This window comes from Mauremys mutica, chromosome 11 (genome assembly GCF_020497125.1).
Source record: "Mauremys mutica isolate MM-2020 ecotype Southern chromosome 11, ASM2049712v1, whole genome shotgun sequence".
Taxonomy (NCBI): domain Eukaryota; kingdom Metazoa; phylum Chordata; order Testudines; family Geoemydidae; genus Mauremys; species Mauremys mutica.
This window is the reverse complement of record NC_059082.1, coordinates 75865402-75890246: the sequence shown is the minus strand read 5'-3', so window position 1 is coordinate 75890246 and position 24845 is coordinate 75865402. Positions and strand designations below refer to the sequence as shown.

The window sequence follows — 24845 nt, the reverse complement described above, 5'->3', positions numbered from 1 at the left end:
TAGTCTCTTTAAGTCTTCCACACCTCTAATCTTCCAAAGGTCTTTCCCTCAATCGTACATGGGGAAGAAACTGTGTCCTTAGAGCTAATAATCAGAATTTTTTCTCTCCTGTCTTGAACAAGCATCTAACCCTTAGAATTCTCTTTGTCCTGGGCCCAAAGAATCTGTCTCCTCCAAAAGTATATCCCATGCAGAGAAGTGGGATTACTGTATCTTCTGTGCATCACGTCTTCAGACTTTTTCCCTTACTCACAGTGATACTAGGTTGTCTATTCCTTTAGCCCCAAGAGTTCCTACTGTGTACATTAGTACATTGGTTTTCTGCTGTATTAGCCACCATGTGTGCACCTAGCACTCCTTTAACACACTTTGGGACCACACATAAGAATGCTTCCAATAATGCAGAGATGCTACACTCACCATTTGGATTAAACTTCAAACAAGGTAAAGTACCAGATGGTCCTCCAGTCTCCTCTGATCAAGTGTCAGGGTAGATGGCAATCACTGGCATCAAAGCATGACTGGATGCAAATAGCCCTGCCATCCCACAATAAACTGGTCACTGCACAGGTGGCCTCTGGTCAAATCTCTAGTGCAGACACAGTCACAAAACTTCCTCTGAAGAGAGGCATGTGGGGAAGTAGTAACAGGAGCAGAGTTTCTCAGCCTAGGCAGTGCTAGGTCTGTGGTTTGCACAGAACACTCCTTAACTTTGTAATGGGTATGATTGCTAACAAGTCGCTATCTCCTTAACTGTAAATAGCTGAATAGCTGCTCAAGGCCTGTTTTGGTTTTTGGATGCTACGATTTACTGAAATTGATCTTTTCCTGTACAATTCTTATCAGAATACACTGCAGCCAGAGGACCCACAGAATGACCCCAAAGCCAGCCCTCGCCTCTCCCGCGCAAGCTTCCTTTTGGGACAAATTTTACAGGTAATAAAGTTAAAATTCTCCTCTACAAAACATCAGAGCATGATTTTTCACTGGGAGCTTTGAGTCAGACATCTCTTTGTGACATTCTCAGGTATCATGTTCGCTCAGAGTCTAACTTCCCGTGCTGGAGACATTGTACAAGTGCTTATGATTGTCACAAAGAGCTTTAACATATGAGAAATCTGATTGATTTATACTTTCTAACTGTCCCTGTCATGCGGGACCTTTAGCTTTTAATACTCTCATCTCCATTATTAATACAATCTGGATATATCATACAGCCCTGCCCTGAAGGGCTAAAATGGACCTCATCTGAAGCATGACAATAAATTCTCTTGGCCAGACTAACTCTCTTGGTACTTAGGAGAATGAAATCCCAGAAGAGAATAGTTTTTTTAATTTCAGGGCCAGATATCGTGGAGAGGATGGCGAACGGGTGGGTGAATGGTATGATTAATAGATTCCAAGGTCAGATGAGACCATTGCGATTATCTAGTATGAACTCCTGTATAACACAGGTCATTGAACTTCCCCCAGACAATTCCTAGAGCAGATCTTTTAGAAAAACATCCAATCTTCATTTAAAAATTGTCAGTGATGGAGACTCCACCATGACCCTTGGTAAATTGTTCCAATGGTTAATTACTCTCACTTAAATATTTGCACCTTATTTCTAGTCTGAATTTATCTAGCTTCAGTTTCCAACCATTGGACCATGTTAAGCCTTTCTCTGCTAGACCGAAGAGCACATTATTAACATAAATCCCCAAGGGTGTGGTTGGGAAGGTTAGAAAATGCACAGGGGGGGAGTGAATATTTGGGTGGATGGTGTATGAAAGAAGCATTTTGTTGGGTGTTAAATTCTGCTATAGGAAAAAAATGTTGAGTGCTGACAAGCTAAATGTTGGGGGGTGCAATAAGGTAAGGGTACAGAAATGGGTAGTCTCTGGAACTGCTGTGCTAACATTCGGAGTGGGCATGCTACTCCCCAGTGAGTCCATCCGTAGTAACTCTGTTGATGCCGGAGGGTTTTGAGAAAGAAATAGAACATGACTCATAAGTAGAGAGAACAAGAGGAAAAGAATTCCACAAGGGAATAACAAAAGCGGAAGGTCAGATCTACGTTGTTTAAAATAGCCCTGAAATTCAGCCAGCAGCTCCGTGGAAGGGTTGGTGAACCTGTAGCCCTGTTTTTGCTAGACACAGAGGTAATTCAAATCTGGTAGATAATGGAGAGGGGCATGGAGCGAACAAATATATGGAAGAATAAAGAATATAATTCCATAGAATGGGTGAGGGTCAAGCCTCTTTGTTTGCTCTTTCAGTTTGTTAGCAGGTCTGAAAACAAATACAAACGTATGAACAGCAATGAGCGAGTCCGCATTGTCACTGGCTATTCCTCCAGTCTGGCCCGGACCTCTTCTGAAGCAATGAAGCTGTTGCCTGATAAACTGGAAGGTAAGGACATAACAGCACAACAGGATTTTACACCCGCTTGACATAGCTTAAATGACTACACAAGTGGGAGGCAGTGCACAATCAGGTCCTAGGCCTTTTCCGTCTCTAATTTTTATGTTCTGCATGTGGCTCAATCCTTGGAGTTTTCTGGAGAGGCAAGGGGAAGATAGCTCTTGAAAACAAGTCCACTGGCCTGAAACTTCCTATTTTGTTGACAACTGTTCCTAGGTTCTCTCCTGTTCTTCCTCCAAGGAGGTATAACTCCAAGTAGTGAATTAGAGTTAAACAAAGGAAAATTTAAGCTGTTAATCAGGAAAAAATGTCAAACTGAGTGGTCTATTTAGCTGTGAAATAGTCTCCCAAGGACAATGACGAGGGGCTATTGCTTGAGTCATTTAAAACTAGACCAGACATTGCACTGGAGAATATACCGTAGGGGAAGCACTGCTCTGGGTGGAGGGATGGATAAGATGACCAAACATGCAATTCCCTTCTTTAATGTATGTGAGTCTTCTACATCCTTCTGCTAGTACTGGTGAAGAACAAACTAGATTGTAAACGGTCTCCTCTTTACTCAGATTTGGATTCAGAAAGTGAAATCAATAAGAGCCTAAGTCTGATCCCCTATAGTTTGGTGCGACCAATCCACTGTGACCGCAGGCGCCCGGTCCTCTTCACTCCCACTATGCTTGCAAAGACCTTGGTGCAGAAGCTTCTCAATTCTGGAGGTGCCTTGGAATTCAACATGTGCAAGCCAGGTAAATGTGTAAAAGATTGCAGTACGTATTAAATTTAGCAAGCCTTTTTACTATAGGCATACAAACGCCAGCTGCTGGGACTCCTGCTGCCATGTCACCACGCAGCATAGCTCTGCATCCTGCAACGTGACAATTTGTAAGAACATTCTGAATGTGTCTGAGATATCTATGGTCCTGAGGTGCTGTGTCTGTGAACGTTGTACATGTGTAGGTTCTATAGTTGCCATGATACACTCCAGGGACTGGCATGTTGTGAGTGTTCTTTGTCAGTACTAATGTGTTTAACTCTAGGTAGTGTGACATTTCGATCAGCTCGTGTCTAGCTGTTGCTATAATGATGAATATCTTCCTTCCAACCAATGATAGGTTTCTTTCCAGTCCAGGGCATGAAGATCTTGCATTTGATCTTCTCCAAAGACTGGGTTTTTGAGTGAAACTCTTTCTTGTTAACTGTTTACCATTCAAAGCAGTATCCTGCTCCGTGATTGCTCTGGGATACACTACTGTCATAGCTCCAATTAAGCGCCACCTCTCTTCCACTCACCAGACAGCTATGAGGATCCAGGTGCTGAATCCCTTCTGTTTTAAGCCTGCAGACCATGAACAGAGTACAGTCACTCCCCCGGTTTAGGATCCCTAACATGCCTTCAGAGTACAGACCTTAATCTGGCACCCGCTCCTGAGAGCTTAGACTGCACAGCCCAGTCCCTAGAACCAGTGCTGGTCCCTCAGGATGTGTCTTCACAGCACAGTTATCTCGGGTTGTAACTTGACTGTGACCACTAACTCAATTCCCATCCACACACGCAAATCTCTAGCTTGAATTAATTGGTGCTGTAGGCTTGGGCTAGCTAGCCCATTGGTGGGGTCTTGGGCTGAAGCTCAAGTGCTTCTGAGTAATACAGCAGGGATGCAACAGCTTAAGTTGCAACCACTCCACAGCAACTAATCAAAATGCACCCTCAGACTCCTGCCATAGCTTAAACACACCCTCTTTCAGAACTCCACCTGCAGTTTTGAGGCTTCTGGGTTTCCTCTTAGGGGCACGTGGTAAGGTGTAGCACATAGCACATACAGACGTCGCACAGGATTCTAACACATTATTGCTCTTTCTTAATAGCAGGAGACACATAGCCCTATACACAAATAAGAAACCCTATGTGCATTGCACTGCCTTAGTTTCTCCACCATTCTGGAGCATTCTGTGGGCTGGAGTCAGAGTCCTTTGAGGCCATCCAGCATCCTTCCATTGCAGTGCATGGTTTGTGTTCTGAAACATGGAGCCTTCTCCCCCTGCACACCCATGCCAGCTTTGGCTGGCCAGTCCATCCTCTTCCCCTCTCCTGCCCACACTTTCTGTGTGTCTCCCTATGAGCCCTTTCATAGCTTTTCAGTTCTTCAGTCAGGTGACTCCTCAATCAGCCTGTTCTGATGACCCCAGACCCTTATCGGGTGACTTCATTGCCAGGTGATCTCTCCCCTGACAAACCAATTTTCCTGGTTTGGAACCAGTCAATTGTCTAGGATCTTTATATTTGAACAGAAGACCATCCGAGTTAATGACCCACTGTTGTCAGCCCGTTCGAATTTCAGTCCAACACGGAGGTAAAGAGGTCACAGAGAAGTCAAAAGGGAGTTTGCAGCTTGGTAAAGTTACCGACAAAGAATTCATAATCCAACACAATAATAATAAATTATACAAACAGATTCCCCAGATCATCACAACTATCTCATGAAGAGAGACTCCCAGTACCCTGGTCTCTGTTATTAGGAACAACTTAGACTGATATAAATACAGTAATTTTAAGAGTCTAATTTACTCTGCCATTTGTATAGTTTGTTTACTATTCTGTATTTCACACACCTTGCATAGTGAAATTGGTCTGTTGCTAGTCAGATTGATTTTCAGATTCCTAGGCTCTGTACCGTGCTGTAGAGTTTGGTTTGCAGTGTTTATTTAGTATGAGTACAAGAGCTGGGTAAGCTCTTCGGAGGAGGGACCATCTCTCTGCTATGTGGTTGTCCAAGACCTAGTACAACGGGCTGGGACCCCTTAGCCCCATGGCAACACCAATAATAATGTGGTGATATAGTAACCTAATACTGTGTGAAATGCTGTCTAAGCTACTACCCAGCCTTGTGATTTGGTGCTGTGGAACATAGTTGCTCTTTGATTTTAGGTGTTGGTATAGTTTTTACTACATCATATTGTTGTAATTGGGTGCATTGATTGTGTTGTGGTGATTGCTCAGAAATTCACTGGCGCAGGCCATATTTGAGGCTTCAGTTCAATTAAATGATGAAATGAGACCAGCACTCAGGAAGACTCTTGGTCTTCTTTCCCTGTACCGTCAGAGTCCTGTCTGAATTCCTGCGGGACAGTTTCCTAGGTGCACATATTATGTGAACCTACTAACCTTCCTTTCATCCCCCTCCCTCTCCAGATATTGTGACAAAGGAAGAGTTCCTAAGGAAGCAAAGGACGGAGACTATCATCTTTTCCAGAGAGAAGAATCCAAACGCCTATGAATGCATTGTACCTGCCAATATTGAGGCCGTCACTGCCAAGGTGAGGGTTGTGGAATGTAGCCAGTATTTAGGCTGTCTACAGAGCGGGTTGCTTTTCATAAAAAAAGTGGTCAGTTAACTGCCATATTAAGGGCTTATGTTTTCAGAGTAGCTTCTTTTTTCTCCCTTTCACATCCTGTTCCCAGATTTCTATTTATCTTTCCCCAAAGAGCTTTAGCTTTGTGCAGTTATCTTTCCTTTCTTTTTGATCCTTAGCCATATCCTTTTACATTTGCACTCTCTCTCTGTGATGGCCTACCTTGATAGAATGAAATACCCTTTCATTTCCTACCCACTCTTCCCTAGTCAGTCCCCCTTTTGTTTCGGCTGTGTGTGAATGCAAAAGAGAGAGACGGGGAGCTAGACAAGGAAAAGGATAGACTGGGATACAGAGAGAGACAATGATATGCAGTATAAAGATAACATTGTCAGACAGAGAGATAGCTTCAAATACAGTGTATTTGTTACACGGTGGAGAAAAAAAGGATTAAAGTGAGTAGTTGGTTGTTTTTCAGAAGTAATTACAGTATATGTTCTCTTTGAACAAAGACCACACCCGTGCATGTGACTATATAATATATGTCTGACTTTATTTTTTATTTATAGTATTTTAGCTTGTTCATTACCTTTAGTTCGGGTCACTCATTTTTAAACCTTTGCAAAAGGAGAGCTCTCATACTGAGTACTAAAATGAGCTTTTGTCTGATAGGCTAGTTGTGGATTCATGGGAGGAGTTTGGACCTGAAATGTACATTTGATGTAAAGGTTTTACATCAGGTCTGATGAATGAAGAGCAATTCACCTGACCCTATTGAGATATGTCTGTCTGTATCACAAGATATTAGTGTAAGATACTAGCTGTGGATGTTCCCTCATGACCCTGTTATGACTTTATGTTTTTAGAATAAGCATTGTCTGCTGGAAGCTGGAATAAGCTGCACAAAGGATTTAATCAAAGCCAAGATATATCCCATTATTCTCTTTATCAGAGTCTCAGAGAAAAACATCAAGAGGTTCAGGTAACATATCAAATCTTTGGAACATATGCTATTGTGTCTTTGTCACTGAATAACACTATAGTCCAATGACTTTATCATGGGAGCGGGGGAGCTTCTTCTTGCTAATCTAGTACTTCAGTATGGCTCTGTTTCCTCCCATGACTCCTCCCCAGAAATATGACCACTGAAGTAGCTATGAGTTGCCCCAAATCCAGCACTCTGTCACCACTCCTGATGGCAATGTTTGTTGCAGGAGGACGGCATTGGACTGGACTATCTGTGCGCTTCCCCACACTGAGCACTCCTGTGCCATTCCCTACTGGGAAAGATTGGGTCTGGAGTAGTGATAATCTCCCTACAATGAGCACTCCTTCATTGTTCTCCATGTCAGTTTTGGTGGGAGAGGACATGACCGGAGTAGCTGTCACATTCTAGCTGTCCTACACCCTTCTTTACATCAACTCTTGCTGGGAGAGAGGGACATTGTAGGGATTCACTTTAAACACAACCCTGTTTTTGCTTATTTTCGGCTTGGTCATCTGATGCAGGAAGCTGTTGCCAAAGCCAGAGACTGAGGAGGAGTTCCTACGCATGTGTCGCCAGAAGGAGAAAGAACTGGAGACACTACCATGCCTTTATGCCACCCTAGAGGCAGACATGTGGAGCAGTATCGAGGATCTCATCCGAATAATCAAGGAGAAGATTGGGGAAGAGCAGCGTAAAACCATCTGGATAGACGAAGATCAGCTATAAAAATAGCAGCAAATAAAATGGAGCTCAGTGGCAATGAAAGGACACCGTAAAGTGGAGCTGAGGCTTTCAGAATTCTCTGATGCAGTGCCGGCTGCTCCTGTTTCATCTTTGCTGGCTGGGGACTCTTGCTGCTGGCAGAATTTGTGTGTCGAATGAAATCAGAGCTGTGTGTTTAACAGTGAGTGTCCCAGATGCTAGGTAGCTAGGACATGGATGAGAACGCTGCTACCGGCATAGCGCCGGATCCCCCATTCAGAGTCGGCAGCTGTTTAACACATGAGAAGGCCAAAGATCTCGAGAGAGAGCTTGAGGTAATTTATTATGTATAAAGATGGACCTCATTAATCTCCTGACGTGACCAGAGTAGTGAAATCTATAGGGAGATAAAGGATCAGGGTCAGGCTGAAGGACATGGAACCTATGGAGCACCCCACGCCCAGTCCAAAGTGAGAAGCTGAGTATATTCCATTAAAGAAGCTGCAAGGTGCCCAGTAGCAACAAAAACACTGCAACTGATACCCTCCGCAGCTACACAGCCCTGTGTGTACACGTATGTGCAGTCATGTGGGAAGGAAAGAAAATAACCCTTGTTCCTGGCATTAATGAAAATGACAATTTATTTTCCCTTTATTTTTAAACCTCAGTTCTGTTTAGCAATTTACAGCAGCCTGCTTAGTCGTGGCACCCTCAACAAAGCAAACTCCCAGCTCCCCAATGGCAAATCAAACCTTTCCAAATGGGCCCACACTTCACTTAGTTGATCCCCGTTACTGTTATTTTACTAGTCCCACTACTTCAATCCTGAATTTCAAAAAGATGCCAATATAGTTAAAAAGTAGAGTGTATAAAACTATAACTCAACCCATCTTAATCTACGGAACAGAGACTTGGCCAGCCACAAGAAAGGAAATCAGTATGCTCTCCGCCATGGAAATGAAGATGTTGAGATTGTCAAATGGTTGGATGCTCCATGATAGGAAATGTAATGAGGTTGTAAGGGGCCTTATTTGGGTTGCCGCAACTGAAGACAAGTTGAGGAAGGTTAGGTTATGTCGATATGGAGACCTGAGAGCTATATTGGTAGAATGGCTCTTGCAATGATTGTAGACAGAAGAGGACAAAAGGGGAGACCAAAGACTTGGTACATAGACCAAATATCTGTAGACCTCAGAGAAACCAATCTGCATGATAGCCGGGCATACAATCATGAGTTTTGGAAGAAGGCTATAAAAGTCGCTGACTCCCAATAGGGAAGTGGCAAAAAAGAAGAATTTTGGTGCAGGACTAACACTCCTGGAAACTGGATGTCTGCATTTACCCCAGAGACCTACATGCTTCCCCAGCACTGCATCTGCCAACATGCCCGCTCTGAATAGGAGGGGCCATTTTTAGAGGATGATTGGGGAAGTTTTTCCTCTAGGGGAAGTTCAGTTTTTGTGACCCATTCAGTCTTTGGCCTCTGCCATGATTGCCAGCATGGAAGCCAATGAGCATCACACTTGGCTTTAGACATCTGGGGTAAAATTTTCAAAAGTGTCTAAATTACTTAGGAATGTGGGCCCCATTTTCAAAGCACTGCCTTCTGTTGACAGTCAGTGGGACGTAAGCTCCTTTGTCACTTATGTGCTTTTGAAAATGTTACGCCTGAACACTAGGCACTGGATTGAAACCACCAAATTAATTTTCACAGCAGCCTTCCAATAATAATGATGTGCACCACTACTGACCTGGAATAAATGAAACAGTGACCTGTGACCGTACATCCCTTTTCCCTTGAGTCATCCATGCCTCCCCATTTGCCTTCCTTTTTAGATGGATTCTACACTGAAAGTTGTCATTGCTCCTGTGCTCATCCAGAGTCCCTTGTTTCAGTGCTTCAGGCCAGCATGCAGCAGCTGGTAATAAAAAGGCACACAGCGCCCAAGCAAAACATCTGGCACTGTCACAGTTGCTAGATGAGTGACTGCATTATCCTTGGGAGGTGTCTCTGATGTTCATGTGTGCTGGGTGCCTCTCCACGGTGATGCACTTTTTTCTGTCCTGGTCAGCTTGCCAGACTGTGCCTACACATGCAGTGGTGTACTTTATTATTTTTTTCTTATGGTACCTTATAGAAATCATTGCCTATTTTCCCTCTCATTCCCTGCTACTGTGCCCATCACATCATTAATGTTTGAAAAGCTGTTCATAGCAAGTATTTCTCTGAGAATAGTTAGTTGTCTGTCCTACTCCATATGCTGGGAATCTGCCCTCTTCTGCAGTGTAGGGGAGTAGAGAGATTATACCACTACTAGTAGTTTGTAATCCCAAAGTTTTTTTTACAGATTATAGTATGCATATGCAATGACATGCAACCATCCTGTGGCAGGGGGTAACAATCAACTGGTTTACTTAGCACATTGCATGATTCTCTAGAGGGCATTTGTCACTTACAAGAGCTGAAGGCAACATCATTTAGGAGGGCTACATGTCAGAGTGGCATTTTCCAGGTATTTGTAATGTCCTGAGACCACAAGGCTTAGTGATGAACCATCTTTATGCAGAGACAATGGGAAGGTGACAATAGAGACTGAGGTTGGATGAGATGATAGAACTAATTCTTTTTGTAAAAGGAGTGACTCCATGGAAGCAATGCAGTCTCCTGGCACCTTAACGCACCTACTGTGATTTCCACGGCCGTTGATACTGTAAGGAATTGTGAGTGTCTGCTGGTGTGAACTAGTGGAGTCATCCCTAGCTCAACAGGCAGAACTCCCAGTTCTAGTACGCCCAATTCCTTTACACAGGTGTCTGGCAACCTGTATAGTATGTGGAATCCGCATCCATTTTTCCAGGCTGAATTATTGGAGATGGGCTGGAAGTTTCGTTCCCCATCTGATCCCCAGATGTGAACTCAAGGGGCAGAGCCACAGCTGGCGTACATTGCCATAGCCTCATTGAAGTCAGTGGAGTTATCTATGACAACATACACCAGCTGAGGATCTGGATCCTGATCCAAGTGTCACCTCTCTGTAATGGGGCAAACTAACCTCTGGTATCTACACATATGCAAACAAATATGTGTTTTTCCAAATTTGAGGGTGTTCAGCATTGGTGTTCAGACTCCGCCTGCTCCAAAAATAGGTTTGAGATCCACCCTTGGAGCTGGGGCTCAGTTCCAGGTTTTTGATTCATCTAGTTCTTATTTGTGATGTAGCTTTTTAAATTACCAACCCCACCTCCCTCAGTCACCCAGACATTCTTTTGAGCGCAGCCAATCTGTTAATCATCCTTGGGTAGCAGACAACATTTATTCCGAGTTTGTAAGGGATTAGGAGCAATAACTAAGCAAATTGCCCACCAGACAACTAATTGGAAATTGGTTTCATTTATTGTAGAATAAAGATGGGCCAAAAATCCCAGTCTGAACTCTCCTGGGTGTGGGGGTCTGAAATCTAGATTAGAATCCAAGCTTTCCCAAATGTCAGGGGGTTCGCTCTTTAGCTCAAGGAGTGTCTCTTTATTCTTCATTTGTACAGTCCCTAGCACAATGGGGGTCCTGGTCCAATACTGGGGCTTCTAGGTGCCACCGCGATACAAGTAAATAATATCAGTAAAACAGTCCATTAAAGAAACATTCAAGCTGCAATACCACATTCAAACTGGAATCCAGGGTTTGAATCTGGAGCTTTGGCTCAGGCCCATCTCTACTGAAGATGCATCTGATTTGTATAGGCCTATAGTAAGTAAGCAAAGTTTACATCAAACTCTTAAAATACAAGTTGCTGAAGGTTTGTAATTGGAAGCTGGAAAATGTCTCACCTTTCTTCAAAAATCTTAAGTTGAAAAGGTGAGATTTCCAACATCCAAGGTAATTGCCTTGTCACTTGATGAGCTATTTATTTTCTAAGAACACTTACAGAACCAGGAAATAAAAATCTTTTTAAAAAATGAACTGTTGGAAAATCTATTTCTTTACCCTTAAGTAATTGCAATAAGAAGAGCTGGTTGAAAATTTTCCAATGGTATGTTTTTCCACCAAGAAGTGGAAAATGGAAACATTCCACAGAAGGAAGATAATTTTGATGAAATGTCATTACATCAAAATGAAGCCTTTTGATAATGTTGAAACATTCCATTTTGACATTTTCAGAACAGAATGTTTTGATTTTTGGTTTTGACATTTTTATGTTCATTTTTTTAAGTTGAAATGTTTCAATTCACCCAAAACAAAACATTTTCAAAAATTTAATTTCACAGGAAATTTTGAAATTCTATCAAGTATCAGAGGGGTAGCTGTGTTAGTCTGGATCTGTAAAAGGAGCAAAGAGTCCTGTGGCACCTTATAGACTAACAGACGTTTTGGAGCATAAGCTTTCGTGGGTGAGTACCCACTTCATCGGATGCATGTACATGCATGCAGCTCATGCTCCAAACGTCTGTTAGTCTATAAGGTGCCACAGGACTCTTTGCTGCTTGAAATTCTATGTTTTGCTACAATTTAGACTGAAAACATCTCTCAAAAATAATGGAATTTCCCCCACACAAAAATTCTGGCTCCCACACAGCTCTAGTAAAACAAACTTTGTTTACTATATTTTTGATCAAGTACCAGTAAGTCATGAGTGGGGTATTAAAGTTTATTTATATAACTTTAAAGTAACGTTAATAGTGGTTTACAGTCATCAGATGTGGGGCAGTATTTATGATAATAAAGAAAAGCAAACTAAATACAACTTTCTATTCTGCTTTGCCCAACTCTTAAATTATGCTGTATTGTATAAGTCAGTATCATACAGGTCAGCACAGTGGGGAATTGTTGCACGTAAGAATTTCATGCAAACTTTATTACACAGTATTTGATTTTCTTTTGCATCAGCATGCTGGCTGGAGGCTAACCTGTCAATTGTTCTGCAGTAGCAGACAGCAGTGGTAGCACAATTTGCCAGGGAGGGAGAGCGTACACAAAGCAGATTCCTCCCTACAAAGTTTAGATGGAGGTCAGCTGCAGTTATTATAGAAATGTCTGTATGTTACTTATATATTTGTGTTCGTTTATTCTGAACCATTTTCATGGCCTGAGGTTGGAGGACTCTTGCAGTGACCAAGTGCTGAAATCAGAATGCTGTATCCAGGCAGACTGAATTCAGTGCTGTGGGATTCAGAATTTGCGTGTAAACCCAGTGCTCTCAGGAGGATTAGGACATGCCAAATGGCTACGTAAAATTGGGGATTTTAAGCAGCAGTAATTACTCCATCTCATGATGACTCTGGGGCCGCAAGGCACAGCCAGGGGTTTAGGGCTTCTGCAACAGTGACAATCTAGGATTTTGCATCTGTGTTTAATGCTGAATGAGCTGGAGCACTAGGATTTAATCTAGCCATACTGTTAGACCTACTGATTGCATTTATGGCTGGTTCACTACTCCCCCTTTTAAGTGTGCTAAGAGACTTGCAGCTCTGAAAAAAAGCATTCTTAGAATCCAGATCACTTGCGATTTCTATTCAGTGATTATTGCCCCGATGGGTCTGCTCTGTACATCTAGTCCCCCTGTAAATCAGAGGGTGAGTTACATGCGCACACACATCAGAACAGTCTTGTTACAAGACCTGTAAGACAAGGTGCAGCATTGCAATTTCTGTTTTAATGTAGCACTGTTTCTATTGTTCTACCCACTGAACAAAATTAAAATGTACAAGAAAACTGCCAGCCACTAAATGCTTGGTTCTTCTCTTACAGGTGCTTTTGTTTTTCCCGTTTCAACTGCCTTGTCCAGTTATCAAAGTTCTTGTGGGCCAGCCCAGCTATAAATGCACCTACTCAGGGCCTGCAGTGCACTTGTATTGCCCTAGGGTCCTTCACTGTAGAGCTATCCTGTGCGGCAATCTGCGACACCAAATGATTAAAATGGGGGAGGGGTAATCAACAACAATAATCCCAGAAGAGAACTGGCTTTATCAGATTTATCCACACAAGGAAAGGTGGGAAGGTGGGTGAGGAAATCTACTGTGGATCTTTCAGCCTGAGAGACCTGAATCCCAGTGTGATTTTTGCAACAAGTGAAACAAATCGGGTTATTTTGCCCTTGCTGCTAAATGGCCATTTAGCCACATGTTAACAGAGTATCTGGTGGAGACATCTCAGTCTGGAATACTAGTTCTATTGGCAGAGCTCTGTAGTTCCCACACAATACCTGATGGAACCAGTGTGGCCATTCTGTCTGTCCCTTTCCTGAACAGATAATCTAATTCAGCCACAGCAATGCTGCTGCTCATAGAATCTTGCAAGGCACACAGAGTTTTCCTATGCTTCTGGAGATAGCGCTCAATCTCTCTGCAAAGTTACCTTTAGCCTTCAAGGATCATTCTTGACCCTTCCACTTGATGCTTTCTTCTGCACTCAGAGATTGTCCCCTGAGTCTTTCTAGGGAAATCTCTTCTGGCCCCAGGCCCCCACCCCTGAGTTTCCAAGATGAACAATAACACTTAGCTCTTAGGATTTCCCTCTGTAGAACTCAAAATGCTTTATAAAAGAAGGTATTGCTATCCACATTGTACAGATGGGAAAAACAGAGGTACAGCGAAGTGAAGGGACTTGCCCAAGGTCAAACAACAGGTCAGTGGCAGAGCCAAGAATAGAGCCCAGGTCTCTTGACTGCTAGACTCATGCCCTAGCCACGGGACAATGCTGAGTCACATAGATATATAGAGTGATACACTGAAATAGGCTCAAGGCTCTGAATGAAGACACAGGCCAATTCTGATACTCCTATCTAGCATTTGAGTGGCAGCAGCCCTATCAGGTGAGGTTTCTAGTTTGACTTGAAAACCTTACCCGTAAGCCAAGTTTAGAACAACAGGAAGCTCCTGCATGAGTCCTGTTTCACACACTCACCCTCCCTCCCCCGCTGTCTCTTTCTGTTCCTCCGCTGCAGCAACCCTCTGATGTTCAGATCACAAGCAGATTCTTGGGGGTTAAATGTGCCATTAGTCAGTGGGGAAAAAAAGACCCTTTAAAAACCGATGGTGAGTGACAGAAAAACTGCGTTGAGTGTAAATATCTATACCAGCCTGGCTGCTTCATCAGATATTAGCATCAAAAGCCGTTTGTCAATTTAGCAGCAAACAGCAGTATTGATTTTATTCCAAACTACAGACATCATGAGAGATGGAGAGGTGGTGCTTTCATATAGAAAATCCTAGGCTGCAGATCAGGCCTGGGCGGAATAACAAGACAGGACAAGCCGGCTAGCAAAGTAACTGCAGCACCAGAATCAGCTAGTATGTAAATAGCAGACACCAGGTTGGAGGTTATCAGGAAGGATGTGTGGGCTAGTTCAACCGACGCAGTTCATCACGGGGCAGGGCCCCAGACTAGAGGGCGAAAAGAGTTCGTTTCCCCTTTTCTGCACCAAAACCTCTCAGCTCTGGTCGGGGGTGTCCTGCGTCACATGAAGTTGCTGTTTCAATCTGCACAGGGGTAAGCAGCTCCAGGAGAAGGTGGAGAGACGGGAAAATGCAGAACAAGAGAGGGGAAGAATTCAGCCCGCAATCTAGGACCAGGATGGCATCTGTCTTGTACCCGCTACCATTCGCTTCTCTTGTCATTAACTGCAGGGCTGACAAGTAGACTCTGGAAGCATTTCTTGATGGGAAGGGGCAGGTGCCTCTGATCCCCTGGAGAATGTCCCTTCCTCTCTGAGCTAAAGTCACCGTAAATATTCCTCTTATAAGTACCTCACTAAGCACGCTGCTCCCTGCACGCTGAGGAGAGACGTGCTCTACAAGCCTGTTCATTTTGCCAACAAAGGGGTCTAGAGAAACAAAAAGGAATCACCAGCACCGCCCGCAGCAATTTCACTTATTATGGCTCTAGCAAAACAGTGAGGAAATGCCCACGGAAGTCCCACCAGAGCCCATGTAGAGCCAGAACTCACAGGGCTGCCATCCTGGTGCGGCATTCAGAAAGGGCCCACACGTGCAGGGAGCCAGTTCCTGGCATGACACTCAAAGACGGCCAGAATGCACAAGGGCTAAGTCCCAGCACAGTGCGCAGAGAAGGCCAGAACATACAAGGACCTAGTCCCAACACTGTGCTCCGAGAAGACCAGAATGTACGGGAAGGAAGAAAACGAAGCCAAGTTGTAAAAAGTGAAGAAAAATTCACAATTAAGCAAAATAAGGTGAAAGAGAGAGGAGAACAGAGCCCAATCCATTCCTGGTGTAAGTGGACATAACTCCACTGATTTGCACCTCATTCAGACTGGTCTTAAATATGGTCCAGAAAAAATTAAGCTGAGTCCCTTCTCTGACCTAGCCTGAGTTCTTCACACCAATGTAAATTTATGATTAAATACAGTAGTAAGGGCCAGATTCTGATTCCTGTACCCCGGTCCCTCTATGGGGCTGCTAGTGGGGCACAGTTCTATTTAGGGGGATCAGAACGTGCCTCTAAATATTCAGGTATAACACATAACTGAAAACCAAGTGGCTCCCACCGGCATTGTTCCCGGTGAGCTCTGCCCTGGAATGCGCCTGCCCTCCTGTGCTAATGGTCTTTTCCTGTCTAGAAGCCTGGAATAAATGAGCCTTTTTCTAAAGACAACCTCATGCTGGTTAGTCTGAACTCTGCCATTGTAGCGCTGCTGCTTCTTACACCCTGGTGCTGAGCTGCTCCCCTCATTATCAGATTGCTGTTCATTAATCAAAGCACTAACCGTGAGATAGAGAAGCCTGGAATACAGCGTGGACGGTGCTTCATTTGTAGTGATTGATTTTCCCGTCATAGTTTATTATTATTATTTACTTTGTGTGCCTCAAAACAGATTGAACTGCAATGTGTTGTGGGTACCTATTTTAATTCCTCTTTTTAGCACCTGCTAGTCCTACTATGGCAGTAAGAACAGCTAGTTCTCCAATGGCCAGGGCTCAACATCTTCTCTACTAAGGGACAGAAAGAGTGGAGTTGTTATAGAAATGAAGTTCGACTGAGACATATAGAAGTCCTGGTTTTCAGAGCTGCTGAGTATCTACAAGTCCTGCTGAAATCAGTGAGCTCCATGGGTGCTCTGAAAACCAGAGCCCAAGATGTTAGTCTTACAGGTCCTCTATATTGGACAAGGTTGCAGCAGGTAGGGGGATAAACTGAGGAGATTTGTAGGACTTGCATAGTTATATTTGGCTCAGCGCAAGGATGGCTTGGAAGCTTCATGGTGAGGTTTTTGTCTTGCAGTGGAAAGAATGAAGACTGTGCTGGTGATGAAATACACTTGGTCATCTTCTTCCCTGGATCTCCATTAATCTCCCAAATCACCATTCATGGCAATTTGACTTTGATCTTCAAACCAGACTGGAGCAAATTTTGCTGATTTCCTCCCTGTTGTCTAGACTATCAGAGCAGGGCAGATCTAAAAGATTGGAGCTGGTGCTGGTATGAAGTGGCCAGTGAAAGGTTCTCATTGAAGTTGACATTTGCATCAATAAAGGGAGGATGGAGGCTGCAACAGGCCTTACAAATGGCCCTCAATAGACATCTCAGCCCCATAAATAAAGTAGTGGTGAACCTAGGGTCCCCAGATACTAGGGGTGAAATCCAGGCCGTACTGAAGTCAATGGCAAAACTTTCATTGGTTTTACTGGAGACCAGGATTTCACACTAGGGATTTTCAACCATCTGAGGGTCTGGTTGCACTTATTCTGCAATTGCCTTATTCAAGGAATACAACAGGAAGCCCGAGGTTGGTTGCAGTCATGGGTGTGAAAGGCACTTGTGGAGGGAGGTAATGAAAATAGATGAGAGAGAGAGTTGTTTTTCTACTTGTATTTTATAATTAGCCCAGGTCAGGAGTGAGGGGGCAGCTGCCAGGTCACAAAGGCCTTTAGCACTGTTTCATTAATAAAGTTCATAACAGAAACCACAACTATTCAGCTGTGTTGAAAGTTTCCATGGGTGGTTCTTCGCTGTTACTGGAAATGTGAGTCTCCTTCAGACAGGAATTTCTTTCTTATCACGTGCTTTATCTTGTTCAGATGCTGTTTTGTACTGATTGGGGAGGGGGAAGGAGTGTGTCACCACTACCTTCTGATAGAGTGTGGCAGAATTGATCAGAGATAACCATTCTTCCTCTACTTGCTCAGCTAGCAGATAGCTCCTTTATCTTCGCAGGCAGAAGCCTTTGTTTTTTGAAGCTGGAGATGCTGAGCTGGACTGTCTTAGCTACCTCTCAATACCACATGCATATAGTGGTCTGCTGTCCCATAGCATCTGAGGGGGATGACGGAGTTTTTATGATGGTCCTTTCACCTCTTGTGGCTGAGGTCCTTGGGCTACAGCAAATAATTGTTTTCTCAGTAGTTTTCTGGAGCAGTAGGAGGGGATAGTTGAGTGATTGCACAATGGCCCACCAGGCCACAGTCAGTGGAAATTCAGATGATCCCATCAATCAAGCCAATATTTGGTCACAAGTGAAGTCGCACTCCCAGGGTTAGGAAACAAGCATTTGAGGAGTTGATATCGTAAATGTGTTTTTACAAGCACAGGCTTGTGAGTGATGGGAGGAGGTGAGGTACATAGACATTAGCGACGGATTTAACCAGGACCAAGTACAGAAGTCTGGATAAGATTCAGTTGAGCAGTATTGGTCAAAACATTGCATATCTTTGTAAATCTGGCACTGGTTCATTCATACTTTATTATTATTGTTATTAGGGACCAGGATGTACTGCAGTTGGCTTGGATCAGAATCAGCTGCAAAGGTTTTCAAGATTTTTCCTCTCCTTTCTTTCTTTGGTGCACTTATGCCAACAAAAGACATTACTGATTTTTTAAAAGAATTCTATCTTCCTCTAGTGGTGAAAGGGGTTAACTTCAGTTTCCAGAAGCAATGGGCATGCAGACGTGTGCGCACAGGAGTGCATATGTATGTGAATTAATGGCATGACAAATCTAAGGGGTCAAAGCCCCTGTGTTAGCTGTTTACTTTTATAATGTTCTGTCTCATAGAAACCCCCATTATCTTTGATTTCCAGCTGTTGTATATTAAATCCCATTTTAATGCCCCCATTGCAATAACATCCTTTTAAAATGCCCTGAATGACAGTGAATTCCCATTTTAGTCATAGGACGTGATTTTTCTCCCTCCTAACTCCAGTGGTGTAGGATAAAATATTGGGTCATGCCAAGAGGTGATGGGGTAATAGAACACTCCATATGTTTTACAGAAAAAAATCTCTTTGGGTTAAGCTGTTTTCAGTTCAGATGACACATGTTCAAGCCCTGATCACCTTGTAACACAGCCATAAGATACAAGTGCACTGGAGTGAGGCAATATTGATTTACTTTCTGTAAAAATGTACGTAAAGCCAAGGAGCCAGGCACTTTTCACCGCCTCTTCTGAACTCTGTCTGATTCCTGTGCCCCCTGCTGCCAGCCCCCAGTCTCATCCCCTCTGCTGTGTGTCCCATATCACTCTAATCATCCCTGAGCTGCAGACGTCCGGCTGTGAGCCCCACGTCTGAAAGCCTCTGCTGTAAACTGTAACTTCCTCTTAATTATCCATCATGTGTTCCTGGCTATAAACGAACGCTTTACTGCTCCCTAGATCTTCTCATCTCTAGGTCTGTGGCAGGGCCGCCCAGAGGGGGGAGCAAGTGGGGCAATTTGTCCCGGGCCCCACAGGGGCCCCCACAAGAGTTTTTTGGGGCTCCTGGAGTGGGGTCCTTCACTCGCTCCGGGGGCCCCGGAAAACTCTCACGGGGCCCGGGCCCCCGGAGCTTCTTCCGCTCCGGGTCTTTGGCGGCGGGGATGCTTTCTGCTCCGGGGTGGAATCCGCCACCAAAGTGCCGAGTCTTCGGCGGTAGGGGGCCCCTGCCGCAGGTCTTCGGGGCACTTTGGCGGTGGGTCCCGGAGCGGAAGGACCCCCTGCCGCTGAATTACCGCCGAAGCGGGGGCCCCCCGCTGCCGAAGACCCCAGGCCCCCTGAATCCTCTGGACGGCCCTGGTCTCTGGTATGAACTCCACATCTCCCTGTTCTTTCCTGATCACCATGGGCCCGACTGTATTCCCTAGTGTGGTATTACAAAGAATATTGAACCAAAGGGGGGGGATGTTCCAAGATTGGGAATGCCACAAAACCGTACCTCACCCAGTTTCAACTGATATTTAGCATTGTCTGCTTTTTATTTAGTTAGTTAGTTTATTTTATTTTTTTGCTGCCCGTAAATATCCATATAATGCCAAAACTGGATACTCATAAAACAAGCTGAACATGATTATCGGATGAGAATGTCAATACTATCTATTCACGACATCCTGGTGATTGGACTCCGGAATGATGGACTATGATGGTTTTGGAGACTTTTGAGCCCTTCTCCTTCTCCTGAGCACCATCATATTTTTCCGGACATTTTCATAGTGATGGAGGCAGCGTTTAGTTGCACGATATCTACCTCACGTGTCCCCAGAGGGTCTTATGTCCCTTTTGCAACAGCCCAGAAAATCTCAGTGTGGCAGATTACACTGAGGCCTGGGGAATTGATCTAAGCTATGCAACTTCAGCTACGTGAATAACATAGCTGAAGTCGACGTACTTAGACCTACTCACCACAGTGTCTTCACCATGGTGAGTCGACGGCTGCCATTCCCCCCTCGACTCTGCCTGTGCCTCTCACAGCGGTGGAGTACAGGAGTCGAAGGGAGAGCGCTCGGGAGTCGATTTATCGTGTCTAGACTAGACACGATAAATTGACCCCTGCTGATCGATTGCTGCCCGCCGATTCGGAGGGTAATATAGACATACCCTGAAAATATTATCAATGGGCCGTGGTGAGTCAAAGGGAAATACCTCCATCTTGTGACTTGTGTCATCTGCCTTGTCTCTGTCATCCGACCCTTACATGGAATGATTTCCTTGGATCCTCACTGCATTGCAGCCATTTGCTAAAACATTCCAGATTTACCAAAGATGCTGTCATCTTGCTCCCTCCTGTCGGAGGCACTTTGGTTTGGGTTATTTTGGGTTCCTTGTTCTATCCTGTCCTGCCACCCACACCCAACTCCCCTCTGTGTCACCTGTTCCTCTTCCAGCCTAGGTTATAATGATATCTCAGTTTCATTCAAGTCATTCCCTGACTAGCCCACTAATAGTGCTGCACAGGGGGATCCCAGCTGCCTCCCAGAGTTGTAATTCAATTGGACTCACCAGCTCTTGTTCTCCAACGGCTTCAGCTGCACTTTCCTCACAAAATTATGGCAGTAGCAACATAGGTGCTGGAACTAGGGGTGCAGGGGGGGTGCTATCATACCCCCAGGCTTGAACTTGTTTCCATCCTATACAGGGTTTACAGGTTGGTTCAGTGAGTCTCAGCACCCCCAATATACAAATTGTTCCAGCACTCCTGAGCAGCAGTGTCCAGAGACTGAGTTAAAGCTGGAGGTTTGAGCAGGGACTGCATTATTCTGAAGCTAATCCCTGCATTCTGACAAGAGTGGGGATTGGGCGGGAGGGGGGTGTTTAACAGGAATAGTGCATTGTTCTGCTTCACGGTCAGAGGCTGAAATGCCTTTGGAATCAAGGAGCAGTGACTTGGAACATAAATAAGAGCTCCGAGTTAGTTGCTGCAAGGCAGCACTCTCACTTCCCTCTTGCACCATTCCACCCACAGCTGTGCTCTTGCTCTGCTGCTGCACAGCTGTGCTCCTGTAATAATGGATGGGGAGGAAAACCTAGACCTGTTCTCTCATGCTCATGTGCCACTGGGTGATGACACAGTACTACACAGAGACACAGCAGTGACCAGTTATCCTGCACACACGCTGTCCGGGGCCTAGTACTCACAATCTTCTGCTCCCAAAACACAGGCTTTTATCACTTGAGGTAAAACAGTGGTTCTCAACCAGGGATACATGTACCCCTGGGGGTACGCAGAGGTCTTCCAGGGGGTACATTGGCTCATCTAGATATTGCCTAGTATTACAACAGGCTACATAAAAAGCACTAGCAAAGTCAATATAAACTAAAATTTCACAGAGACAATGACTTGTTTATACTGCTCTATTTACTATACACTGAAATGTAAGTACAATATTTATATTCCAATTGATTTATTTTATAATAATATGGTAAAAATGAGAACGTCAGCAATTCTTCAGTAATAGTGTGGCTGAAGTGGGCTGTAGCCCACAAAAGCTTATGCTCAAATTTGTTAGTCTCTAAGGTGCCACAAGTCCTCCTGTTCTTTTTGCAGATACAGACTCTGAAAAGTGTGGCTGTGACATTTTTGTATTTTTATGGCTGATTTTATAAGCAAGTAGTTTTTAAGTGAGGTGAAACTTGGGGATACACAAGACAAATCAGACTCTTGAAAGGGGTACAGTAGTCTGGAAAGGTTGAGAGCCACTGAGGTAAAAGATAACCACCATCAATAAACTGTCACTAGGATTAGGGTCTATAGTCTCTGTGTAGGCCAAACGCTAGAGGGTGGTATAACCATAGACACTTGGCTAGTCAGGTCAGATTTCATCCAGAAGAATATTTACCCATGCAGGGTGCTCTGTATCACTGGGCAGATATATATAAACCCAGGGCCAGATGTTCAGTTGGCATAACTCAGCATAACTCCAGTGACAGCTCATTCATTAGTTTTCATTCTTGAGTGACTCAGGGGAGGTGCTTCACCACCGTACTCTGACCTGCTGCTGCCTCTCTAACACTGCCACTAAGTGGTGCACATTGAGTTATCAATTCTCTTAGTTTGCCTGTTTGTTCTGGTAGCAAAACCAGCCACATTCTGCCCTGTGGGTAAAACCCAGAGGTCAGCTTCTGCACAGTCTAGCCATTGAAGTCAGAGCTTTGCGCTCAGCACCTGTCAGGATTTAACTGAGCGAGTTTATCCCCAAGTTTAAATTGAATCTTTATTTGCAACTTTTTATTTTTAAAATCTTGTTAGTTTCCAACAGAACCCGGTTTGTCTGTACAGGTCGGCCATTTTCCACCAGATTTGCTGCTGGTGAGAGTGAGAGCTGGACAGGACATAAAAAGCTTAGGCTTCTATGTGGCAATGCAGAGCAATACCACTTCGCTACTGGGCTTCTGTTCTTAACTCAGCTGGCTAGATCACACAGTACCTGGTTTGTGAATCCACAGGGGCTGCAGACCCCTGCTGTAGATTAGCTTGAGGCTGCTTGCCAGATTCCCAGTCTCTGTTCCCCAGGTGCTCTTCAAACTGTTTTCTGTTTATTCCAGTTTACTTTCTCACTCATTTCTTTTCCTTTGTGAATTTAAATATGTTTTCCCATTATTAACTAACTCCCTGCCACCCTGCTTGCAGTAAAGCTTGATTTATTTATCCCTTTCTGCATTAAGGGGGTAGGATACTTAATCTCCTCTGTGTGGACTCAAACATATCATCTTAGTGAAATGCTGATCACTGCTCTGCTTAGCTTTCTGCCAGCTTTCCTCTGCCTTCCTGCTGGCCAGGTTCTGCAGCATTCACTACCATTTCTTTAAATTACACAGTCCCCGCCTCCTCATCATCAGAGACCAGTAAATCCTAAATTAGGTGGTAGTCTCTTGTCTGTGTGCATGCGATTGTCTGTGACCTCCTAACTGTTCACCAGCTAAGAAACATTATGCCAGGTCAGTACTTGGAGGAATATCTAAGTATTGCACTTTTGTTCTGGAAATATACTTGTCTGTTAATAAGTGTCTCCTTTCCACAGAAACCTCTGCAGAAGACTAGAGGAGGCAGGTGATCACCTCATCCAGGGGACACTGAATAAACATTTCACAGGAGCAAATAAACTCTCAAGCACTGGTGGCTGGCAGTTTAAATCTATGCTAGATGCACATCTATAAAGTGAAAAAAGGAGGGTTACCCCTATGCATGGACATCTGCATACTGTCTGGCAGTGGCATGTTCTTTCAAGTGGCAAACACTTACTGCTGTTTTATACCCTTAAAATATTGTGTAGACATGGAAAGAGAAGGTTGTCCACCTGCAATTTTCAGTGCAAAATTACAGGGGCAGATTTTACACCATAAACTAGAGGAGGCGAGCCAGGAGTTCCTTGTAAAAGAGTTCAGATTCTTCTCAGAGAGGGACTCGCTCAGTGGCAACTCAAATACCACCAAACCTCATACTCCAGTTGCTCTGTATGTTCTCTGAAACAAACCCAGGCAGAGTGAGCATACTGATCTCCACACCAAGGCTGGACCTCCAACATACCAGTCCCTCAATGACCTCATGCAAACACTGGGGACAGTGTTTCATTCTTCCTAAAGTGTAGGTGTTAAGAAGCAGATGACATGCAAGTGAGTGACCCTGCATTTGTGAGGTCACTGGACAGTTCTGCAATAGATTAATGAAAATGACATCATTGTAATCTTTTTACAGTTAGCACCAGGCTTCTTTTTTTTAAGTAACTAATAGAGTCCTTGTTTGAATCTGAGAGAATAACCAATGAGAACCATCTGTTTTCTCCTTTATATTTGAGCTTCACTAGCAGGTCATGCACATAATTATATTAAGCCTTGCTAATTTCCTAGTGGTTTGGGGAGCTATATATTATCCATAGAGATATTTGGCTCTGCATCACTAAATAAGTCATTTTAAAAAACACTGCAGAAAAAAACAGGCATAATTTAGCAGTGATTGTGATGAGTTCCGTTCTCAGGGTGCTCCATTTTCCCTGGTTTGTGTTTGTCGTTTTTCCATGTTGCTTTTCTCCCCATTTCTCATGTTATTACCGAGCGGTTGTTTTTATAATATAGATGTCTCATGGACAAGTGTGAACCAACAGGACTACTTAAGGCTGCACTTCCCATGCTCATAAGCCACAAGCCCACTGCTGTGTGTGCTTTCCCAGGACATACGCTTGTTCTCAGATTCCAGTCCCTGTTGCTTCCAAGATCCATTCTCCCAGGCAGAACATAAGAGCCAGTCCCTGTGTTTTCTCAGGACATAACCACACATTCAAAGAGGCCCATGCTTGGACCCCAAAGGCCTGTGTACTCTGGTGACAACACATCATCCCGGCACAGCTTGGTGGTTCAGTCCCTGTACTCTCAAGACATAGTCCTGCACTCAGAACCACAAGTCACAGTCCCTGTATGCTCTCAAGATACCCTATACTCAGAACCTAGGCCTTGTGAGCTCTCAAGGCCTACCCTTATATTCATCAGGACACTAGCTGGTGTACACAATATGTACCATGTTGCAGAAATTCCATGGGGAAACCTCAAGTTAGATTAAAAAATATCAGCTTCTTTCAACTACTAATAACTTGGAGACTAATAGGAGGTTTAGTGTTTTGAAAATTAACTAGTTCATTGAGCGACACTGGCTGGCGCTGCGGCGAAAGAACAGGCTGCTGCCAAATAGTCTGTGAATTAAGATT

General features: G+C 44.1%; 1 protein-coding gene across 2 annotated transcripts in view; it reads left to right on the top strand.

Annotated features, from left to right (window-relative positions):
• CARD11 (caspase recruitment domain family member 11) overlaps nucleotides 1–11450 on the top strand; it is a 73495-nt gene extending 62045 nt beyond the window's left edge. For both annotated transcript variants that reach the window (XM_044978605.1, XM_044978606.1), the window contains exons 19-24: nucleotides 847–936; nucleotides 2262–2394; nucleotides 2973–3152; nucleotides 5597–5721; nucleotides 6624–6739; nucleotides 7267–11450. In XM_044978605.1, the coding sequence (XP_044834540.1) occupies nucleotides 847–936; nucleotides 2262–2394; nucleotides 2973–3152; nucleotides 5597–5721; nucleotides 6624–6739; nucleotides 7267–7471 (849 nt within the window). In that variant the 3' untranslated portion in view covers nucleotides 7472–11450. The remainder of the gene's footprint in view (nucleotides 1–846; nucleotides 937–2261; nucleotides 2395–2972; nucleotides 3153–5596; nucleotides 5722–6623; nucleotides 6740–7266) is intronic.
• The last annotated feature ends 13395 nt before the right edge of the window (nucleotides 11451–24845 follow it).